Source organism: Mytilus edulis, chromosome 3 (assembly GCF_963676685.1).
Source record: "Mytilus edulis chromosome 3, xbMytEdul2.2, whole genome shotgun sequence".
Classification (NCBI taxonomy): Eukaryota; Metazoa; Mollusca; class Bivalvia; order Mytilida; family Mytilidae; genus Mytilus; species Mytilus edulis.
This window is the reverse complement of record NC_092346.1, coordinates 60,573,685-60,598,961: the sequence shown is the minus strand read 5'-3', so window position 1 is coordinate 60,598,961 and position 25,277 is coordinate 60,573,685. Positions and strand designations below refer to the sequence as shown.

The window sequence follows — 25,277 nt, the reverse complement described above, 5'->3', positions numbered from 1 at the left end:
CTCTGTCCAGCCTTTTTATTTTTCACTCTGTCCGGTCCTGCCTTTTTTTTTTTAGTTTATCCTGACTTTTTTTTACCTAAATTGTCGTCCTGACAAGTGTCTCATCCTGCCTTTTTTTTTACTCAAAACTCCTGTCCTGCCTATTTTTTTCAAATTTCATCCTAGCCCCCCATAAAAATTAAATGGTAGCTCCCTTAGGAAGTCGCGTAAAATAACTTCCTGGATGCATACATCACATACAACTACCTTGATGCATACATCACAAACAACTTCCTGGATGCATACATCACATACAACTACTTAGATGCATACATCATAAACAACTTCCTGGTTGCATACATCACATACAACTACCTTGATGCATACATCACAAACAACTTCCTAGATGCATACATCACATACAACTACCTAGATGAATAAATCATAAACAACTTCCTGGATGCATACATCACATACAACTACCTTGATGCATACATCATAAACAACTTCCTGGTTGTTTAGATCACATACAACTACCTTGATGCATACATCACAAACAACTTCCTGGATGCATACATCACATACAATTACCTAGATGCATACATCACATACAACTACCTTGATGCATACATTATAAAAAAACTTCCTGGATGCATACATCACATACAACTACCTTGATGCATACATCACAAACAACTTCCTGGATGCATGCATCACATTCAACTACCTTGATGCATACATCACAAACAACTTCCTGGATGCATACATCACATACAACTACCTTAATGCATTCATCATAAACAACTTCCTGGATGCATACATCACATACAACTACCTTGATGCATACATCACAAACAACTTCCTGGATGCATACATCACATACAACTACCTAGATGCATACATCATAAACAACTTCCTGGATGCATACATCACAAACAAAATACTTGGACGCATACATCATAAACAACTAGATGAAAGAAGATCTGGTATGTATGCCAACGAGACAACTCTCCATCTAAGCCACAATTTGGAAAAGTTAACTTCCTAGATGCATACATCATGTCTACTGAAAACAGGGGTATTAAACAAGAGTAATACATATCGATATAGAAGCTATATATACGGCAAACCATACAATTTATAGTTCAGAAAGGATATTACAATAAGGAGTGTTTGTACTTTAATATCAGAAGATGCAAATGAAACAATAAATCAACTAAAATTGTCCTAATATACTTAAAATTTATAACATGTAGTCATTAATACAAAAAACAAGAATAACCATGTTTTTAACTTCTGTGGTCCAGTAATATAAACAAAACTAGAGCACAATCAATCTTTTATAAACAGCATGATTACCGGGTGCAAGGATTTTATAAAATGACTTAAATGACATAATTCAAGCCAGACTTCAATTTTTCTTAGCTTTTTTACTTCCATTGTTGGTATACCATCAATTTTTTAAAATCTTTTTTAAAGCCTGTTATTTTAAAAGAGCAGTGAACATCCTTAAGGAATAGTCCTGTCTAAAAATAAAGCTGAATTAAAACTATAACAGTGTCTTTGTCCTACTTAATTCAACAGCTTATAGATTTTATCCTCTAAATCTAAACCTCATTTTTTGATTCTGTAATAAATTATTTTGTAATATTTAAACAAATTCTCTGAGAGTATGTTTCTAAAAGTCTTAATTTTTTAATTGAAGCGTATTCAAAATTCATGTTTTTACAAAGGTTCAATGATTTGCAAGAAATAGGGAACAAAATAGTATTGCATTGGGTACAAAATGACTATATATGACTTTGGTCCATATGGTAACAATGGATATGTATGGTATAGAACTTTTTTTTTCTTGATATGAAATCGTAAGTTAGGGTATGAAATGGCAATAGTATAAAATTGTTATGGTACAAACTAACTAGCTTCCAACCAGGTGACATAAAAACAATAAATATTTCTTCACTTCATTAAGGATTATCAAACCAACTTTCACTTTCTATTGTTAGTTCCTTTTTTAAAAGGTTATGTTTCGTAAATTCTTCTCAGTTTGTTCAATATGCCATGTTTGGATTTTAAGGATTATAATCTGGTAAATTATACAATTTTGGATTTTGCTATTTTTTAATTTTACCTTAATTCTCTCTACCTTTCAGTAAATGCAAGTATTCTTAGATCATTACTTTGTGTATTTTCACTCTTATTGTTAACTATCTGCTATATTTGTTTTTAGCATAAATCAGGTTGTTGGTTTTCTTTTTTGAATTGTTACAAATTTTGTTTTGCCATGGCCTTTTACTACGCATTATGGGATTTGCTCATTGTTGAAGGATGTAGGATGACCTATTGTTTTTACATCCTCATCTTTTGATATTAAGGGGTAGGAAGCATTCAGCCTACATTGCCTAATTTTGGTATTTGTAAAGATATTGTTAGGTTCATAAGATTATGCACAGAAATCTTTCTTTTAATATGGTGTCAATACTCAGCATAACATGATTGATTGATTGATTGATGTTTAATCCCTTTTTCAGCACTATTGGCTATATCATGGAGGTAAACTATTATTGGTGTAGAAAGCCAAAGAACCCAGAGAAAACTACCATTATTAGACAGGAAAAGTGACAATCATAGTCAATTAAGATTGGAATCAACTACATTGTACACCTGCAGGGTTGGAACTCTCAACCACAGAGTTGACAGCCTAGTGAAACAGAAGATGAACAACGTATACCAGTCAGCCACAAAGGCTCCTAAACATAACAAAAAGCAGCATACTATCATAGATTTACAAAATTTAATTTATTATAATCAAGTTCTTGGAGCTCCAAATGCATCTGGCATTCTTTCAATTGAATATCTAAAAATAAAAATATTACAATTATGAGTTATATGTCTATTGATATACATTTAAAATCAATTTAATATTATGCAGGAACTGATTACTCAAGAGAATGTGAGTAATGATGAATCCCGTTTAATAACAAGAGGCTCTCAAGAGCCTGAATCGCTCACCTTAATTTTTTTGGTTAAATCTCTCATCAATGATTATTTTGGCTTTTCAATTTATTTAAATGTTCTTTGAATCGTCCTATTTTCTTCAAAAGCAAAAAAAAATCATTTTCTCCTATGTTCTATTTTAGCCATAGGAGCTATGTTTCTGACATACAAGGAAATGAAATATAAAATTTATACTAGATACTCTGAAACTAATTTAGCCTAAGTTTGGCTGAAATTGATACAGCAGTTTCAAAGGAGAAGATTTTTTAAAGTAAGTCAACATGATGAACAAATTGTGAAAAAAGTCTTTAAAGGGCAATAATTCCTTAAGGGATCAATTGAAAATTTTGGTCAAATTGACTTATTTGTAGATCTTACTTTGCTTAACATTTTTGCTATTAACAGTTTATTTGTATCTATAATAATATTCAAGATAATAACCAAAAACTGCAAAATTTCTTTAAAATCATCAATTCAGGGGCATTATACCTGAAAAACCAGTTACCCAATTCAGCTGAAAATTTCAGGACAGGTAGACCTTGACCTAATAAATACTTTAACTTTTTGTCTTATTTGCTCTAAATACTGGAGTTTTTGAGATATAAGCCAAAAACTGCATTTTACCCTGTGTTCTATTTTTAGCCATGACGGCCATGTTTTTTGACGAAATAAAAAATGAACAAATTGTGAAAAATTGTCATTAAAGGACAATAACCCCTTAAGGGGTCAATTGACAATTTTGGTCATATTAACTTATTTGTAGATCTTACTTTGCTGATCATTTTTGCTGTTTACAGTTTATCTTTATCTATAATAATATTCAAGATAATGACCAAAAACTGCAAAATTTCCTTAAAATTACCAATTAAGTGGCAGCAACCCAACAATGGTTTGTTTGATTCATCTGAAAATTTCAGGGCTGATAGATCTTGAACTAATGAACATTTTAATCCATGTCAGATTTGCTCTAAATGCTTTTGTTTTTGAGATATAAGCCAAAAACTGCATTTGACCCCTATGTTCTATTTTAAGTAACGGCGGCCATGTTTTTTGACGGATCAAAAATCGAAGCACACACTTTGTGCAGGATAATCTAAGGAACAATCATGCTAAGTTTCATTCAAATCCATTCAGTAGTTTCAGAGGAGAAGATGTTTGAAAAATTGTTAACGACGACAGACGACGACGTCGACGACGGACGCCAAGTGATGAGAAAAGCTCACATGGCCTTTTAGGCCAGGTGAGCTAATAATATAATCAGTTATGTTGTTTCTGAGAATAAAATTATGATTATTATATTTTCATATTTCAACTTCTATGTTAATATAAAACAAATATATATGATGGCAAAGGGCTATTGGTAATATTCCTATTTATTGAAAATCTTAATGTAAAATGGCATTATCAGTCAAATTTTATAAATAATAACTTAATCTAAGACATATCAGAAATTATATTTGTGCCCTGAAATGATAAGACTTTATTTCCAATACTCACCCAATTAAACAAGAGTGCACACACTGAAATGTCTCGCCTTCTTTACTAATCATTGATATTATGTTGATAGTCCTAAGTATAAAGCTTTATTACAACTGTTACATAAACTTAACATTAACCAAGATAGCTAAACAAAGACCAATAAACCATGAAAATGAGGTCAAGGACAGATGAACCATGCCAGGCAGACATGTACAGCTAACAAAGCTTCCATACAACAAATATAGTTGACCTATTACTTATAGTTTTAATAAGAAAAATAGACCAAAACACAAAAACTCAACACTGTGCAATGAACCCTGCAATTGAGGTCATGGTCAAATAAACCTGCGGGACTGACATATAGATCATAATATATTTCCATACACCAAATATAGTTGACCTATAATATTAGATAAAAAGACCAAAACTTAAAAACTTAACTTTGACCACTGAACCATGAAAATGAGGTCAAGTTCAGATGACATCTGTCCGCTAGAGATGTACACCTTACAATCATTCCATACAACAAATATAGTAGACCTATTGCATAAAGTATGAGAAAAACAGACCAAAACACAAAAACTTAACTATAACCACTGGACCATGAAAATGAGATCAAGGTCAGATGACACCTGCCAGTTGGACATGTACACCTTACAGTCCTTCCATACACCAAATATATTAGACCTATTGCTTATAGTATCTGTCTGAGATATGGACTTGACCACCAAAACTTAACCTTTTTCACTGATCCATGAAATGAGGTCGAGGTCAAGTGAAAACTGTCTGACGGGCATGAGGACCTTGCAAGGTACGCACATACCAAATATAGTTATCCTATTACTTATAATAAGAGAGAATTCAACATTACAAAAATTCTGAACTTTTTTTTCAAGTGGTCACTGAACCATGAAAATGAGGTCAAAGACATTGGACATGTGACTGACGGAAACTTCGTAACATGAGGCATCTATATACAAAGTATGAAGCATCCAGGTCTTTCACCTTCTAAAATATAAACCTTTTAAGAAGTTAACTAACGCCGCCGCCGGATCACTATCCCTATGTCGAGCTTTCTGCAAAAGTTGCAGGCTCAACAAAAAGGATTGAGGAATTTTACAATTTATTTTACTGTTAGAGAGACCAAATAATGGCTGTAATCATACCTATCAGACACAACTTTTTACATTTCTTGAAGTTTTAATAAACAAGAATTTTTAAAGCCATTAAAAAATCCTTATTTGCATGATTTTCTTCTTGTAAACCTATTTTTTTTATCTATAGGAATATTGGACAATATTTTTTAAAACTAAAACCATAAATTTAACTTCAATCCATCAATTGATTTCTGAGAAGTATATTTAATTTAAGAGGGTCAACAAATAAACAATAAGGAAAAATAAACCTCAGTGTAAAAGCTGAGCAAGGAATTAAATGTATAAAGTAAATGGACAACAAAACAACTTATGTTAAATGATATCAATGAATCCCTTTAGTATGTATGTTAAAAGCTGGATTATTAGATTTTTACTATGAGATAAAGAAAAGAAAACGATCAAGGTGCAGTATTAAAATAGTTTATAAGTTTGCAATTTACTTTTATACATAGAATTATTTTCATTCCAGCGTGGACAAGACCATTTCTTGGCTTGTTCAGGTTATCAATTGACTAGGTTTAATAAGGTGAATGTTTGTCTGTACTGCCCACTTGCCATATAGTGTGAGTTATAGACATTTAAACTGTGGGGTCGCTGAAGGTTCTAAACGCCTAAATAAAATAATATGAATAACTAGCAGAACACTAAACCTTGTGTGTTGATTCAAATGCCGAATACTTAAACTTTCTTTTATTCTATTTAAATCCCCATTGGAAGGCATCTGACAGATTGAGTGAGCGTAAAATCACTGTTATCTATAGCCAATCACAAATAGGTTAAAGGGAAATGATTCAGTATTATTACCAATATAAGTATTGTGGTTGTCCACGCTGTTATGAAAATGATTCTAGAATACTCATTGGGCAGTTTTACTCATCAGGAAGAATGTTGTGTTTATTTTCTTACCTGTGTTGTTGAAGGTACATAATAGGTACGCCAGGTATTTTTCTTATTCTTCTCTTTAATTCTTTATCACATGTTGCCACTATGTAACATTTGTGCTACAAAGACAATGAAAGAGAAGAAATTACTGTGGATTCATTTATTTTCGTGGATACCAACTTTTAGTGGTTTGAAGAAAAATTGCATATTTCGCGGATATTTAATTTCGTGGTTGTGGCAAAGTCTGCATTCATTCCAGGAAATGTGTTATTTGTTGAACATCTAAATTTGTGGTTCTCTTGTACCAACGAAATTCACGAAAATTGGTATCAAAAGAATATTAATGAATCCACAGTAAACAAATATGAAGACCATACTTTAACCTATATAATCATTTAAATGGTTTACTTTTACAAATTATAACTTGGATGGAGAGTTGTCTCGGCACTCATACCACATCTTCTTATATCTATGCAAAGATATTAGCTAGATCAAAATGATCTGGTTTAATGATTGAACCAATGATAACTGTTACAAATGTGTTTTTTTTTCTGAATAATAATTTGTAACAATTCAATTTTTGTTTTACATCTATCAATGATATTAAGATAGAACAAAGTCAATTTGATCAGTAATTTTACATTGAGATTAAAAACAGACATTTCCAACATGTTAACTTAATCAAGTATGTTTAAATATAAACTTCAAAACACTGTTTCACAAAATGACAATTGATTGTTGTTTGCTAATTGACAGCAACATATATTTCAGAAAAGAATTTTGTAGGTTTTTGACAGTGAGTAGACCAAGATGAACAGGAGAGCTTTCAATACACACTAGAAAAGGTGGATATGAATGGTATGGACAAACATAATGCTTTGAAATAGTAACCTTCAGACCGCTGAGAATTATTGCAATGGTTATTATATGTGCAGAGATACCATGGCACTATTACAACATGGGGCATAAGATTAATCATCTCCATCCGGATAGGACATGGCTGTGTACTTATGCATTACACATGGAGGCCCTTAAGATTGATCTTTCTACCAGATTGGTGAAAAACAGGTTGACAATATATCAATGCTCCACCTAGACTTCTTCAGTTTGCCATAAAGTCTCATTAGGATGTGTAAAACATATTTTCCCCTTTTAACACCTGCCAATGTGAATTCTCAGTTGTGCATTAGTATTCAGTTACCTTTGAGGTTGATTTAATTATTTCTAAGTACATGAAAATGATGTGTTTACATGTCGAACAATTTCCCAACTGAACCCATATCTGGATTCCATGTTTTTTCAACCATTTATTGAGAAGTTACAGAGTGAGTGTGAACCTAGTATTGGGAGAAATAGCAATGGATACTACGCTATTCTATACCTGTGTGACACGCGTGTGAACCTAGTATTGGGAGAAATAGCAATGGATACTGCGTTATTCTATACCTGTGTGACACCCGTGTGAACCTAGTATTGGGAGAAATAGCAATGGATACTACGCTATTCTATACCTGTGTGATACGCGTGTGAACCTAGTATTGGGAGAAATAGCAATGGATACTGCGTTATTCTATACCTGTGTGACACCCGTGTGAACCTAGTATTGGGAGAAATAGCAATGGATACTGCGTTATTCTATACCTGTGTGACACGCGTGTGAACCTAGTATTGGGAGAAATAGCAATGGATACTGCGTTATTCTATACCTGTGTGACACCCGTGTGAACCTAGTATTGGGAGAAATAGCAATGGATACTACGCTATTCTATACCTGTGTGATACGCGTGTGAACCTAGTATTGGGAGAAATAGCAATGGATACTGCGTTATTCTATACCTGTGTGACACGCGTGTGAACCTAGTATTGGGAGAAATAGCAATGGATACTACGCTATTCTATACCTGTGTGATACGCGTGTGAACCTAGTATTGGGAGAAATAGCAATGGATACTGCGTTATTCTATACCTGTGTGACACGCGTGTGAACCTAGTATCGGGAGAAATAGCAATGGATACTGCGTTATTCTATACCTGTGTGACACGCGTGTGACCCTAGTATTGGGAGAAATAGCAATGGATACTGCGTTATTCTATACCTGTGTGACACGCGTGTGACCCTAGTAGTGGGAGAAATAGCAATGGATACTACGCTATTCTATACCTGTGTGACACGCGTGTGAACCTAGTAGTGGGAGAAATAGCAATGGATACTACGCTATTCTATACCTGTGTGATACGCGTGTGAACCTAGTATTGGGAGAAATAGCAATGGATACTGCGTTATTCTATACCTGTGTGACACGCGTGTGAACCTAGTATCGGGAGAAATAGCAATGGATACTGCGTTATTCTATACCTGTGTGACACGCGTGTGAACCTAGTATTGGGAGAAATAGCAATGGATACTGCGTTATTCTATACCTGTGTGACACGCGTGTGAACCTAGTATTGGGAGAAATAGCAATGGATACTGCGTTATTCTATACCTGTGTGACACGCGTGTGAACCTAGTATTGGGAGAAATAGCAATGGATACTGCGTTATTCTATACCTGTGTGACACGCGTGTGAACCTAGTATTGGGAGAAATAGCAATGGATACTGCGTTATTCTGTACCTGTGTGACACGCGTGTGAACCTAGTATTGGGAGAAATAGCAATAGATACTGCGTTATTCTATACCTGTGTGACACCCGTGTGAACCTAGTATTGGGAGAAATAGCAATGGATACTGCGTTATTCTATACCTGTGTGACACGCGTGTGAACCTAGTATTGGGAGAAATAGCAATAGATACTGCGTTATTCTATACCTGTGTGACACGCGTGTGAACCTAGTATTGGGAGAAATAGCAATAGATACTGCGTTATTCTATACCTGTGTGACACGCGTGTGAACCTAGTATTGGGAGAAATAGCAATAGATACTGCGTTATTCTATACCTGTGTGACACGCGTGTGAACCTAGTATTGGGAGAAATAGCAATAGATACTGCGTTATTCTATACCTGTGTGACACGCGTGTGAACCTAGTATTGGGAGAAATAGCAATGGATACTGCGTTATTCTATACCTGTGTGACACGCGTGTGAACCTAGTATTGGGAGAAATAGCAATAGATACTGCGTTATTCTATACCTGTGTGACACGCGTGTGAACCTAGTATTGGGAGAAATAGCAATAGATACTGCGTTATTCTATACCTGTGTGACACGCGTGTGAACCTAGTAGTGGGAGAAATAGCAATAGATACTGCGTTATTCTATACCTGTGTGACACGCGTGTGAACCTAGTAGTGGGAGAAATAGCAATAGATACTGCGTTATTCTATACCTGTGTGACACCCGTGTGAACCTAGTATTGGGAGAAATAGCAAAGAATACTACCCTATTCTATACCTGTGTGACACCCGTGTGAACCTAGTATTGGGAGAAATAGCAAAGAATACTACGATATTCTATACCTGTGTGACACCCGTGTGAACCTAGTATTGGGATAAATAGCAATGGATACTGCGCTATTCTATACCTGTGTGATACGAGTGTGAACCTAGTATTGGGAGAAATAGCAATAGATACTGCGTTATTCTATACCTGTGTGACACGCGTGTGAACCTAGTATTGGGAGAAATAGCAAAGAATACTACGCTATTCTATACCTGTGTGACACCCGTGTGAACCTAGTATCGGGAGAAATAGCAATGGATACTGCGCTATTCTATACCTGTGTGATACGAGTGTGAACCTATTATTGGGAGAAATAGCAATGGATACTATGCTATTCTATACCTGTGTGACACGCGTGTGAAAGTAGTATTGGGAGAAATAGCAATGGATACTACGCTATTCTATACCTGTGTGACACACGTGTGAACCTAGTATTGGGAGAAATAGCAATGGATACTACGCTATTCTATACCTGTGTGACACGCGTGTGAAAGTAGTATGGGGAGAAATAGCAATGGATACTACGCTATTCTATACCTGTGTGACACACGTGTGAACCTAGTATTGGGAGAAATAGCAATGGATACTACGCTATTCTATACCTGTGTGACACGCGTGTGAACCTAGTATTGGGAGAAATAGCAATGGATACTACGCTATTCTATACCTGTGTGACATGCATGTGAACCTAGTATTGGAAGAAATAGGAATGGATACTGCGCTGTTCTATACCTGTGTGACACGCGTGTGAACCTATTATTGGGAGAAATAGCAATGGATACTGCACTATTCTATACCTGTGTGACACGCGTGTGAACCTAGTATTGGGAAAAATAGCAATGGATACTGCACTATTCTATACCTGTGTGACACGCATGTGAACCTAGTATTGGGAGAAATAGCAATAGATACTACGCTATACCGCAGTCCCACTAGGCCATGATCGCACTACGATCTGTGAAAAAAATGCAAATGTTGATGATCGTAGTACAATCGTGTAGATCGCAGTAAGGTCTTATCACGGTCGTGGTGAGGTCTTCAAGATCGTGATGAGCGTGGACAGCTTTGAACATGTTCAAAACAATCGTGGTGCGGTCGTGGCGAAATCAGGTCACAGAAGAAGCGTAGTAAGAGCGCAATAAGGTCGTAGTAAGATCGCGAAGGTCGCTGTACCTCCCAGCGAGAGCGTAGCGAAAGCGTGATTCTATTCGAAGAGATTGCAATATGATCTCACAGAGACATTATTACGACCTCACTACGACCATCACGTTCTCACTGCAACCCAACTCCGCTTCCACTATGACTAAACTACGTTTACACCACGCTGTTCAAGACCATAGTACGATTCTAGCACGCCCTTGCCGTCCTCATCACGCTCTTCTTACGACCTGACTACTTTCATACTACAACCATCGTTCTCATCAGTGTCATTTTCACATAAAATATATTAAATCTCTCCAGGTTTAGTTTGTCTGTATGTAATTAATACATGTACTTCTTGTCCATTTTCTCTAACGGCTCAAAAATGCTTCTCGTTTTATATAGATTAGACCGTCTTTTTCCCTTTGAACAGTTTAACACTAGTAATTTTTGGGGCCCTTTATAGATTGCTGTTCTGTGTGAGCCAATGCTCCGTGATGAAGGCCATACCTTGGCCTATAATGGTTTACTTTTATAAATTGTTACTTGGATGGAGAGTTGTCTCATTGGCACTCATACCACATCTTCCTATATCTGTTGACACATCTGTGTCATCTCTGTTAGCGTTCACTAAAGTATCGTCATTTGAGCTTTAAGGACAAGCAAAAGGTTGTAATTTAGGTTGGATTGGGCGGCCCGACATCTTTGCTTGATCTGGATTCGTTACAATCAGAGCTCCCTCTGCCTCTACATCAACCCCGAGCACCACGCCCATGTGTTCTAGTAGATTTTGGTGGCATGACAGTATTGTTTCCGCTAAATCTACGTATTAATCAGAAATAGAAGGAATGGAACTGTATTGATATGGAACACAATGTTGACGTTTTTGCTGAGAATGTGGTAAGATCGCAGTATGAACGTAGTATAATCGTGGTAAGAACGTGCTATATTCGCAGTAGAAGCGTGGTAAGATCGTGTTGCAATCGGTTAACTCATGGTATGGTCGTAGTGAGAACGTGATGAGCATAGAAAGATCTTGATAAGCGTAGTGAGGTAGCAGAATAAGCACGGTGAGAACGTGGTGTAATCGTAGCGGGATGGTTGTAGAAGCGTAATAAGGACGTAGTAGCATCGTGAAAGCAACGGAAATTTACATTTTCATGCCGCTCATACCGCGACCTCACCACGATCGGAATTAAGTTTAGGTCGTGGTGAGCGTGATCTAGTGGGACTGGGGCTTTATTCTATACCTTTGTGACACGCGTGTGAACCTAGTATTGGAAGAAATAGCAATGGATACTACGCTATTCTATACCCGTGTGAACCAAGTATTGGGAGAAATAGCAATGGATACTGCGCTATTCTATACCTGTGTGACACGGGTGTGAACCTAGTATTGGGAGAAATAGCAATGGATACTGCGCTATTCTATACCTGTGTGACACGCGTGTGAACCTAGTATTGGGAGAAATAGCAATGGATACTGCGCTATTCTATACCTGTGTGACACGCGTGTGAACCTAGTATTGGGAAAAATAGCAATGGATACTGCACTATTCTATACCTGTGTGACACGCATGTGAACCTAGTATTGGGAGAAATAGCAATGGATACTGCGCTTTTCTATGCCTGTGTGACACGCGTGTGAACCTAGTATTGGAAGAAATAGCAATGGATACTGCGCTATTCTATACCTGTGTGATACGTTGCATTATACAATCATCTGCATATGTTCCTTTATGTAAACAAGGTATTCTTTGGAACCTTGGGTCTTTCACAATTCTGTAAAGATATAATGTTGCTGATTTTAAAACAATAAAATAATTCTATTTAATCATAAACAAACAGGTAGTTAAGAGTAAGTTCTTGTATGTCTTTTATCAATTTTTTTTTAAATGAATATCAACTTGGAGTCATTTTTAAGAAAAAAGATATAATCCTTCGATACCTCAATTATCTACTTATAGTCCTACATGTATATGCTATAAAAGTTAATCTATTTTTTTAATGCTATCGCTGAACTGACTTGCTATATGATATCTCACCTAAGAGCAACTCTGTATTTCCTGCCAAGTTTTTCCAATTCTCCTAAAACACAGTCTGTTATGTAAGGAATACCTGTAATATTTAAACAAAATGTAGTCAGTACAACAATTAGATATAACTAGTTATGTGACATCAGTAAAATACAATGGATAATGGACAATTTATCAACAATGTAACAAAAAGGAATCCTTTGAATAACTACAGTACACACACATTTGTTCAGTAAAAATCGTTAATTGGAAAATTTTCAAAATGAATGCAGGTGACTACCACATTTACATCTGAAACTTTTATCAGTATATTCTATAAGTTTAATTAGTTGGGGTTGTAAATCAGAGCGATTTCTCTTTCCTTCATACAAAACCACACAGTTTGAAAAAAAATTGTCATATATAAGTAATTTGGGGTCATCTAACTAGTTTAACCCCACTACATTCTGTATGTCCCGAGCCTGTAATTCAGTGATTGTCATTTGTTTGTGTTACATATTTGTTTTTCCTTCATTTTTTTTGTACATAAACTAGGCCACTAGTTTTCTTGTTTGAATTGTTTTACATTTGTCATTTCTTGGTCTTTCATAGCTGACTATGAGGTATGAGCTCATTGTTAAATGCTGTACAGTGAACTATAGTTGTATTTTCTGTTTCATTTTGGTCTCTTGGAGAGTTGTCTCATTGGCAATCATACCACTTTTTTATATTACATGTAGCTTCTTACTACTTACATTTAGCATATAAACAGTCCATCATTGACTGGATGATATCTAGTTTGTTTTTTATTGAAAAGTTGATGAAGTTGGTATCTATAATCACGTGATATGGGGGTCCTAGCTGTGTGTTGTACTGGAAAAATAATGCTGATGAAGCCTGTGGTCTAAAAAAGAAATAAACATCATAAAAGTTTAATGAAAATTAAATCATGGTGTTAATGCTATATTGAGTTACTTATACATGTAGTTAAATATTCCATTACAATCAGACAAAAATGACAAGCATAAATGTTTATCATTCTTTCCTGAATCGTAATGATTAAACTTCTAACTGAACTTACTTTTCTTAAGATAGAAAGAGTCAGAAGATTATTTATAAAATGCAGTTAAACACATCAATTTTGTTTATGATAAGTACTGAAATATTTCCAAAAAATAAAACAAAAACTCATTGTTAAATGCTGTACAGTGAACTATAGTTGTTCATTTCTGTGCCATTTTGGTTTCTTGTGGAGAGTTGTTTCACTGGGAATCATACCACATATCCTTTTTTTTGTTATGGTCATTAAAATGTATTTGAAGGCCCCTTACAAGTTTTTTAGGACTATAACAGCCATCTTCCATGCAAAACCCCTATGGGCATTTTGAAGAGCTGGCAGGTATGTTATGTATGGATACAAGAAATTGTACAATGCACAGTCATAATAATCAATCTAATTATTAATTATACAAGTTTGGTGTTATATCTTTAATTAGATTTTTTTTCTCATTGTTGAAGGCTGTATGGTGACCCATGGCTGCTTATATCCACATATGTTGGTCTCTGTCAAATAATTCTCTCATTGCAATCATACCACATCTCCTTTTAAAGCACCTTTGTACTATAAGATGCAGTATTTGATGGATGGATGAGTTGATTTCTGTTTAATTTCCAGTGGCAAAATAAACAAATAATAAGGTTGAGAACAAGATATGTATATTTACTCACAGTTCTCTGATTTTCATGTTCTGAGGATCTGGCTTTTTTCTTTTCTTTTTCTCTCTGTCTTCAGCTTTTCTGTAACATATATAGACATTTACAAAATGTATACATCATATGGTAGTAAATGTATGACATAAATCATTAAATTTTATAAAAACATGATAAATGAGGGAGCATTGGAACTTCACTTGCACTGGCTACTGCTGTGCTAGCCATAAAGTGCTTGTTTTTATTATATCAATGAACGGTTTCTACATTCATGTATCTTATATTTGTTTTTAAGATGTTTTACATAATATTTGACAATATTTCACATTTTTGTTTTGTAGAATTCTGCCACGACACTGTTAAAAGAAGTGACACATTATTATAAACTTCTACTGATCCTGAATATAGTATTTATACAAATAGACAAAACAATTTTAAGTATCAGCCCCTTTTGACTTTTTCATAAAAGTGATAGATATAGTGTGTTTTGTTCAGTAGTCAATAGGTTATTATGGGACCTGTATTTAAACAGTTATTTCACATTCTAACTTGTTGAAGTGCATCAGCCTTACATTTTCCATTCCAATAACTTGGTATATAAATCCATAAAACTTGCTCTTTTGGATAAAAGATACATTTTGTTTATTCATTTTATTATAACATGTATAACATGGTTACATATTTGCTGTAAATGACATTTTACATTTATACTTCAATGTCTACATAGCCATGATAACATTTCTACTTCAAAAATAATTATATATTGACAATGAACAACTTACATTCTAGTATCCTTCAGACTTATCATCCTTTTCATGACAGCAAAATTCCTTGTTTTCTTTGCCTTTCCCTGCAATTAACATTCATATTTTTTTAATTAAGCTATAGATGTACATGTACATTGTACATGCTAACCTAAATTGGCATAAGATAGAGTTATTTTACATTTTCTCTAATACAAAACATTTCAAATGGTACGGAAATTCAACAGGTACTATAATTATAGGGGGATATTCAAACCTGGTCATACAGACCGGCAATTACCCTCAGGTGTTACAGGATTATAAACAACACCAAATACTTATTGATACATGTATATAACAAATGAACACCCGCTACATGTAGATCAAATAGTAGACAAAACAACTAAGAAGTGAAAAAATACTTAATCTTACCTTTATCTGTTTATAACAAATGCAACAAACATTAACAATAAACTGGAGGTAATTATATAATGCGCTTTCGGGTCGATCCACCTTAGTATAAGCTTTGAAGATATTTTTTGCTCTATAGACTATAGCTAACAATTCAGAAAAAAAATCCAAAGAAAGATTGATTTATCTTTTTAAACAATCAATTTGCATCACTGCCCCTAGTCCAAATAATTATGACGTCTGGCAAGGCTATTTTAATTTTTATCTGGGACGCCTTCCTATGACGTCGACAGCAGGCATCCCAGAAAAAAAAATAGCCTTGCCAGACGTCATAATTATTTGGACTACACTGCCCCCAGTGTTGTAAACATTGAATATCAAAGTTTCATGTATATATATAAAATTTATATGAAATAAATGTAGGTCTGTAAACAATATTAAAAGTCTACTATCAGTAGATAGTACTGATAGTAGACTTTATTAAATTATTATATAGAATTATTGATAGAATTTCTGATTCCTGTTGTAGGAATAGATGGTTGAACATTCACCCCCCCCCTAAATAGTGTTGTAGGGATAGATGGTTGAACATTCACACCCCCCCCCCCCCTAAATAGTGTTGTAGGGATAGATGGTTGAACATTCACCCCCCCCCCCCCCTTTTTTTTATCCTGTGTTGGATCCACCCTTGGTACATTCAGATTCAAGGGAAAGATGAAACTCTGTTTGTTAACTTATCTATTTATATGTTTTTACGATACAGGCAGTCAATTCCGTTCATTTCATAACAAAATGTCTGTTGTTTTGAAATAATTTGCATGCATGTCAGAAACGCATGGACTTATTGGTATAGCCTTCTAGGCCGAACGAAATTGCCGTAGTGAACCATATTAAAGCGTGGCTAAATACTGAATGATGTGTCGACCTGAACCAAATTTCTTCATTCTGTTCTAGTCGATTTTACTTGTAAGTCATAATATTATAAACATTGCAAATAATTACCATTTCGACGTTTTCTTGTAAAGGGGGATAACTCAAATTGCAAATGTAAACTCTGGACCGGTTTTTGTCAATTTTCCGTAATTTTACGTGGTAATGCAAAATTTATGAAATGATCTGAAATATATTGAAGAGTCGATTTTTATGCCCCACCTACGATAGTAGAGGGGCATTATGTTTTCTAGTCTTTGCGTCCGTTCGTCCGTCAGTCCGTTTGTCGTACCGTTCGTTCGTCCGTCCGTCTGTCCCGCTTCAGGTTAAAGTTTTTGGTCAAGGTAGTTTTTGATGAAGTTGAAGTCCAATCGTGACTTTGTGAGTTTGTCCTTCCAAATTTGTGACTTTATGTCGTCCTGTGACTTTCTGTCCGTTTACCGTCTCTGTCTGCCATTGGAGTTTACTTTATCATTAGGTACTGTATTGGTCACGGTAGTGTGTACTTGAGTTTGGGGGAGCGTGATCTAAATTACTAACGTTAGAATATTTTGATACTTTCCCAAAAATTTTAATATAGTTTATATTATTTCTATTGGAAAAAATTAACAAAAAGTATGGGTCAGTGAGGTTTTTTTCAAGCAACGGGTTGTACAAAACCATGTAGCATTGGAAACAACCAATGTTATGTTTATAGAAAGAAAACTAAACGATAGAATGTTTCAATAAATTGAGCCGTGACTCGTATAATGTGCTTTAGTGTATTAGAAGAGATAATTTGGATGACATTTTGTTTAGCTTGTTACAAAACAAAATAAAATAAATGCAAAGAAAAGCCCTAAAAACACTGTACGCGTTCTTCTCCTTTGGTTTTTTGTTTAATCCATGTATAGGGCTATGCATACAGAAAATAACATCTATAATACTTTTTTTTCCCAGTTTATCTATTTTACATGTCTATCACTGATGATTTCAGGATACCGATTCATTATGCCATTGAGGTGCAAGTAAATTCTACTCTAATCCTTTCAAAAGTTTTTAGATATATTATATTTTCTAATGGAAATCAGAATTAGGATTTACATTTTTGTTTAATTTTACAGTAAAATCAACCATTAATATAAATAAATGAAATGTTGCGTTTGCGTTTACGTCATTGAGACAGCATCATAAAGCGACACCACACAAAACCTAGTCCGAGATTACTCTGATGTCCAACAGCTGATTGACCTACGGCTCCAGCTTGTCTGGCAAAACAGCCGTTGGACGTCAGAGTAATCTCGGACAACAAAACCATAATAACAAAACAGAAAATCAGTGCTTTGATTTGAATCGTGTTCTTAGATTGCATGCTTTTCATTTTTTATAGTTTGCGGAACACATTGGAAATATGCAGTTATGGTTTTGGGTTATCATTATTAGTTCCAGACATCCCGGTATCTACTTTCTGTTCAATGTCAGAATTTTAATCATCGATTCCAGTTTCTTCTCAGTGACACATTGCATATTATGTATCTTTAATGTCCGTATTATCAGAGATTTATACTGCGTTAACGGTATAATGCAAAACAATTAATACCATTTGATATATGTGCTCTGATAGAATTTGATAAAACTCGTGCTTTATTTCTTCTTAACATACTTCCACCTCCTAAAAAACATGAAATATAGATAGTGAGTGCTTGTATTTATAACGAAATGATTGTTTCACTTTTCAAGGGACAAGTTGTAAACGTAACCGGATTTGTGTAGGTCACTAATCATATTGATTAATACTTTACCTATATAATATTAAACACCATCATTTGTTACATCATGTGACGTTATAAAAGTTACATCTTATGAAACATGCTGAATAGTTATATATAAGGTAACTAACCTGAAGTGATGATAATGACATCTTCATTTGTTACTTTTATACTGCTGGATTTGACAGGCAATCACGTTCAAAAGTAACATGTAAGTTGTTTTTTTTGTTTCTTATCATCTGGTGTTTTTTTTATTTATACCGCAAATATAGATTTTTATTAAAGATATTAAAAGAGGAAGTATGATAGAAGCCATTTATATTTGGACACATGAAGTTTGAAAAAAATAGCATCAAACTAAAATTGTTCAAGTTGTTTAAACTCTGTATGACGAACAAGATACTTCCTCGGGGATATCAATATCTTATCCTAAACATGTAGAAATTGAGAAATTTGACATAAAATAGTCGGCACTTAAGATAGCGGTCTTTAATAAATTAGAAAACCAAGGCCTCTCCTCTGTTTTCTCGTTTTCAAATAATTAAAAGGAACAATGGCGCAAATACGTTTGACAATCTGTTGTTGCTTTAAAGTTGAAAAGTTTCTTTTCGAGACTGTAGAAACTATTGGTCTGTTATTTGACATTTTTACAGTATTCTTCATTTACAAATAGTTCAGATTGACAAGTCACTCTCTCGACTAGAACAATACGAACTTCGAAAGTAAATGGAAAATTAAAGTCTATGTCTATCAAGTGCTACTGGATTGGTTATCTTCTGTATTCAAAGATGAAAGATATTGTGACACTTTTATTTTTTAAATCACAACTGTACAAAGATATGTTTAACATTATTTTTTTCTAGATACAAGTAAAGACTGAAAAAGATATCAAAAATGTTAACAACATGCAGTCTCATTTCAAAACTGAAGTGTTATAAAAACCTAGTGACATTAAGTGGTGGATGGATTCTCATGTATTCCTCTTTCACATCTATAAAAGATTTATCAAGCACTTTTAATCACAAAGATGGAGTTGGATTATTTGGTTTGGCAACTTTTTATTTTGGATACTTGCTGGCTTGTATATTTGCTGGTAGTACTGTCCGACTATTTGATGCAAAGGTCAGCATCAGTTGTTCCGCTTTGTTTCAAATACCGTTTCTTATATCAAATGCTTTACCAAAGTTGTATGTATTGCTACCGTTATCATTTTTAGGAGGATTCACACAATCAATTCTGTGGACAGCCAGTGGTTCATATCTTGTTTGGATCAGTCAGACTATTTCTACAAATAAGAAAAACAATGTAAACAAAGTGTTTAGCATATTTTCTCTGGTAGTATCTTGTTCTCCAATTCTTGGCGGGATATCAACTGTTTTAGCGTTTTCGCTGTATGGAAAGGATCGACAACCGCATTTTCAAAAACAATTCAACAAACAAATGAACAAAACATTTGGAATTGATGTTTTAAAAACTTTGATATTCAACAATACGTCTTCTGATGATTTGTCAGATTCCGAAGTCTGTGGACCAGACATTTGCTTTTATGAAGACAATCTACCTAGTTTAGCAGTGCCACGTGTCAAAATATACATTATCTTGGGGTTTTACACAGGATGTATGCTAGTGGCGTCAGCAATGTTTCTCTTTGTGATGGATAGTCATATACCAGAAAAAGATGAACAAATAACATGCAAAATTTGTATTTCAGTAACCAATATCATAAAAATACTATACAACACAACGTTTGTAAAAGTATTTCCCTTGATATTTCATTATGGTTTTCAAATGGCTTTTATGTCTGGCAGCTTTTTCAAGGTAGGAAAATCAGCATTCTACAAGTAATTAATACATTCGATACTTATTTGTGAGAACACCTTTATATCTAGATTTGACTTGCTTGACGAGAATTAAGCTTACAATTGAAATCATAAATAACTTCTTCTTCAATCAAACGAAATTGTTTGCGTAATTGCACATCCCGTACACCATACTCAGTTGTCGAAAGTAAAACTTTTATTTGCCAGATATATACCCTACACAATGCACTCAAAATGAACTGTACATTTATTTTCCCCTTAAAGCCGAAAACGTCCCGTCCGTTTAATGTAAGACAAGTCAAGAGTACTTTTTTAAATATAATAGTAAATGCAAACAAAATTTTATACGAATCGATAGATAGCTGCGTGGTTTTATTCGTATGACAAAAAATGTACCATGATGGACGAATAAAATTAAACCTAATTATTAACTAACAAAGTAAAAATGTCATACAATTAGTCATTTTCAGCCTAAAATAAATCAGAATCAACTATTACTAAAAAAGGTGTAACGAGAAGATTTAAGAGGCAATGAATTTTAAAACAAAATGTAAGTAAAAGGAAAATGTGTTTAACGTAAATAATCTTTTCGGCCATAAAAAAAATCAGTCAATGTTGTTAATCAAACAAAAACATTTTCATTTTTTCCCACATGTTCATGCATGTTGCATTCAAGAGCCCTGTGGAACAGGCACTCGTCTCAGAATTTTTTTTTCCTAGACGAGTGCCTGTGCCCTGTGGTGGTCTTTTTTGTTGTCCCATAGCTATGGGTCACCGTCGGCCTTCAACAATGATAAAAAGCACATACCGCATATAAAAGGCACCAAAATAACAAATGTTAAACAATTCAAACGAGAAAACTAACCGTATAGTTATCAAGATATTCTTTATTTACAATACTATCTTAGTGTATATTAGATAAACCCATCCGCCGGGCCTACGCCCTAAAGGGGCATCTACATGTGTGTGTAGAAATATATTTGATAATGATGATTTATCCCATGTCTTTAGGAATATGTTGGATGTAGATATGGTGTTGAAAAAATTGGATATTTTCTGTCGGCATTTGGTTTTAGTTCTGCATTTTCATCAGCATTATCCGTTTTCATACAAACTGGTACTGGACGAGAATACGTGTTAATGCTAGGTGAGTACAACAAGATAATATAATAATCCCCTCATATAAGCTAACCATGATTTTTGCATATATTTTCATTATTGTGAAATTTCTAAATTTTTTCCACAGAAATCATTTTTGGCCAAAAATGCAATTGAATTTACTTTTTTTATAACTGATGAGCTTTATTAAATACTTGTTATCTTTTTGACATATAGTATGAAATTCAAAACAGTGTAGCTGTGGCCATTGATTGACCCATCAAAATCATCCATTGACTGGGACAATTTACGTGAACGTTTGTCTGTAACAACCACTGTTCATGACGTACCTACGATAGACATTTAAACTGTGGGGTCAACAAAGGTTTCTTTACGCCTTTAATTATAAAATAATTCGAAAAATTAATCAGGAATAACCTTTGTGTTTTGATTTATATAATTGATATAAATCAAAATATCGTGTTATTTCTGATTAATTTTTCGAATTACTTTATTTAGGTGTTGAGAACCTTTGGTGACCTCATAGTTTAAGTGTCTTTAAAAAGTACATAGTGAGCATTGGTCGTTACATACAAACGTTCACCTAAATTGTCCCAGTCAATGAATGATTTTAATGTGTCAATCAATGGCCACAGCTACACTGTTTTGAATTTCATACTATCATATATCCCGATATTAACGGGATAATCTAACTTACAGCAAGTCACCTTTACTGAATAAAAAAACCTATAATCACCAAGAGGGTAGAATAGTGACAAAGGAACGACCAACAGATCTACATATGTACAGGCAAACAATAAAACATATGTTTAACATCGAGCCTCGACAGTAAAGACATTTTCACAAAACAGGAGTTATTATAAGTGCACTTAAAGCGCAAACATGTCTTGATCTGCATAAACAAGCAATACAAAAAAAAAGATATCAATGGGTAAATCAAAAGTCATAAGTCAAAGAAAGACCAACACGAACGTTATGTCTTAAATTATTGTGTACCCGTTGTAATTGATTGTCACTCAACTCACAGGACCGATTTTTTAAAACCCGAAAAAGGAGCTGACTGTTCTCTGGGATAACGTATGATATTTAATAAACCAATGTACCTTGATATAGGAAGATGTGGTGTGAGTCCCAATGAGACAACTCTCCATCCAGGTCACAAATTATAAATAAAGTAAATCACTTTTAAGCTGACTAATTTATCTTTCAGCATGCATAATTGAAGTTGTAGCAGTTGCGGGAATGTTAATATGGAACTATTTTTCTAGCTATATGACCTATACCATCGGGTTGTGTTCTTTGTGGGGACTAGCTCATGGTATCTGGCAAACACATCTCAATGGTAAGTTCTAATCATTGTTGATGTTAAAATCCATTTTATTGAAAACATTGCAACAATAAGAATTGATCTAACAAAATGTCTGTAATCTCTCAGTATGTAAAAGTACAAGGCATATGTTATATTTTCATGAAGAGCAAATGATAGAAAGTCAGTCAACCAAAGGACAATACAGATCGATAAACAAAAACAGATTTAATCAATGGACAAGAGCGAACAAACCAGAACATAAAGATACTTCAAAAAGACTTTATTATAGACAACACTTCGTATTCCCAACTACTACAGGTTCTTGCACTTCCTTACCCTTCTACTACCATCGGAGTTCTAAATGGCATGATGCCTCATACTTATGATAGTATATAGTAGTACGTGTTTTTTTTACACCCAGTGATGGCAAAACGTATATAAAAAAGGAACAACAGGTTGTCCATCGTATTCAGAATGTGACAAAAATATACGGCAAACTATCAGCTCATCATTTATCACGATAGGAATGTGGCTTCCTCGTCTTGAATTTTCATAAAATATTTATGTTTAGATGTTAATCAAACAGTAATCAATCAATCTTAAATAAAAATAAAGAGATGTGATATGATTGCAAATAAGACAAATATTAAATTGAGTACATAGAAAGAGATGTTTGGTATGTGCCAACGAAATATCTATTCAATAACATTCAAGAAGTTCTCTATACGAATTTCAATATTGTGTTTGACCCGTGTAATATTTTGTCACGAATTCCTATGTAATCCCCACAGCTTCCAATATCACTTCAAAATTTAGTCTGTCTCATGTGTGTGCTGTAAACTAACAATGATGAGATATTTTATTTCGTTACAGGATATATTGGAGAGGCGTTTCCATTAAAATCTGAGTTTGCCTTTTCATCACTCAATCTGGTTTTGTCAGTTGGTTTAATAACCGGTTACAGTTCTTCAAACTATATATGTATGAGGACGAAACTATATGTAACAGGAGGGATGTGTATTATTAGTTCATGTTTCTTCCTGATTATGTCAAAAATAGATACATATATATCAACAAAAACTTCAAACGAGTTTCCAAAATTAAAGAAATAGACATGTTTGTTTCACCGAATGTGTTACCTAGTCAAAAATAAAATGTTTTCAAACAGTTTTGAAATATATATTCCAACAAGTCTGTTTCATGTTTCAATTTCAGTTCTTGGTTATGGCATGTCAAACGTTCAAATACTCACATAAAATGTATGTTAAAAAAAGAAGTTATATAACATAAAGTATATGTATGCATAAAAAATTAAATATAGAGTTCATAAAAATATATCAGTATATATTTTATTTTTATGAACATTATATTTTGTTCAAATTTGAAAACAGATATATGTATGTTCAGAAAAACAAATAAATGTTCATAAAAAAATAAATATGTAAATATTAAAGATTGCATATTTTGGCGTTAATATTGAGTCACTGATAAGGTCTTTGCATCGGAACTAAACACATTTATTTTAAAAACAGTTGTTGGCATGACACGGGTTATGTTCTCATATATGTTATGATGGTATGATACTAAACCCCTAACGGGAAGGATTGTGCCTGATGTTCATATAATGAAATCATAATCTTTCAGTCAGTTTAATTGAAGTCTGGAGCTGGCATGTCAGTTAACTGCTAGTAGTCTGTTGTTATTTATGTATTATTGTCATTTTGTTTATTTTCTTTGGTTACATCTTCTGACATCAGACTCGGACTTCTCTTGAACTGAATTTTAATGTGCGCATTGTTATGCGTTTACTTTTCTACATTGGTTAGAAGTATAGGGGGAGGGTTGAGATCTCACAAACATGTTTAACCCCGCCGCATTTTTGCGCCTGTCCCAAGTCAGGAGCCTCTGGCCTTTGTTAGTTTTGTATTATTTTAATTTTAGTTTCTTGTGTACAATTTGGAAATTAGTATGGCGTTCATTATCACTGGACTAGTATATATTTGTTTAGGGGCCAGCTGAAGGACGCCTCCGGGTGCGGGAATTTCTCGCTACATTGAAGACCTGTTGGTGACCCTCTGCTGTTGTTTTTTATTTGGTCGGGTTGTTGTCTCTTTGACACATTCCCCATTTCCATTCTCAATTTTATTCAGGAATAAAATGTATATATGAAAATCAAAATATGTGTTTACAAAAGGCTGGGACTATTATGCTTATCCCAGTAAAAGGTTAGTAATATTTTGGAAAAAATACCCTTCTAATGAACTGACATTTCCAGCGTTCCGAGTCTTGATTGTGAACTTTCAATACTGTACCAAAGGTCTTGCTTGGGAAGTCATAGGTTTTTACGCAGGATCAGTAAATGGCTATTTATTGTTTGCTAGCTAGCTTAATACA

General features: G+C 34.1%; 1 protein-coding gene and 1 pseudogene across 1 annotated transcript; one reads left to right on the top strand and one right to left on the bottom strand.

The window, feature by feature from the left end:
* The first annotated feature begins 210 nt into the window (after nt 1-210).
* Nucleotides 211-1,027, top strand: LOC139515349 (uncharacterized; annotated as a pseudogene).
* Nucleotides 1,028-2,759: 1,732 nt separating this feature from the next.
* LOC139516993 (rRNA-processing protein FCF1 homolog) lies at nt 2,760-17,010 on the bottom strand. The gene is made up of 8 exons (XM_071307522.1): nt 16,960-17,010; nt 15,586-15,653; nt 14,822-14,890; nt 13,849-13,997; nt 13,124-13,196; nt 12,773-12,860; nt 6,519-6,613; nt 2,760-2,836 (listed from the first exon to the last, which is right to left on the bottom strand). The coding sequence occupies exons 1-8, from the start codon at nt 16,960-16,962 to the stop codon at nt 2,788-2,790; spliced, it is 594 nt and encodes a 197-aa protein (XP_071163623.1). The 5' UTR covers nt 16,963-17,010; the 3' UTR covers nt 2,760-2,787.
* Nucleotides 17,011-25,277: the final 8,267 nt, after the last annotated feature.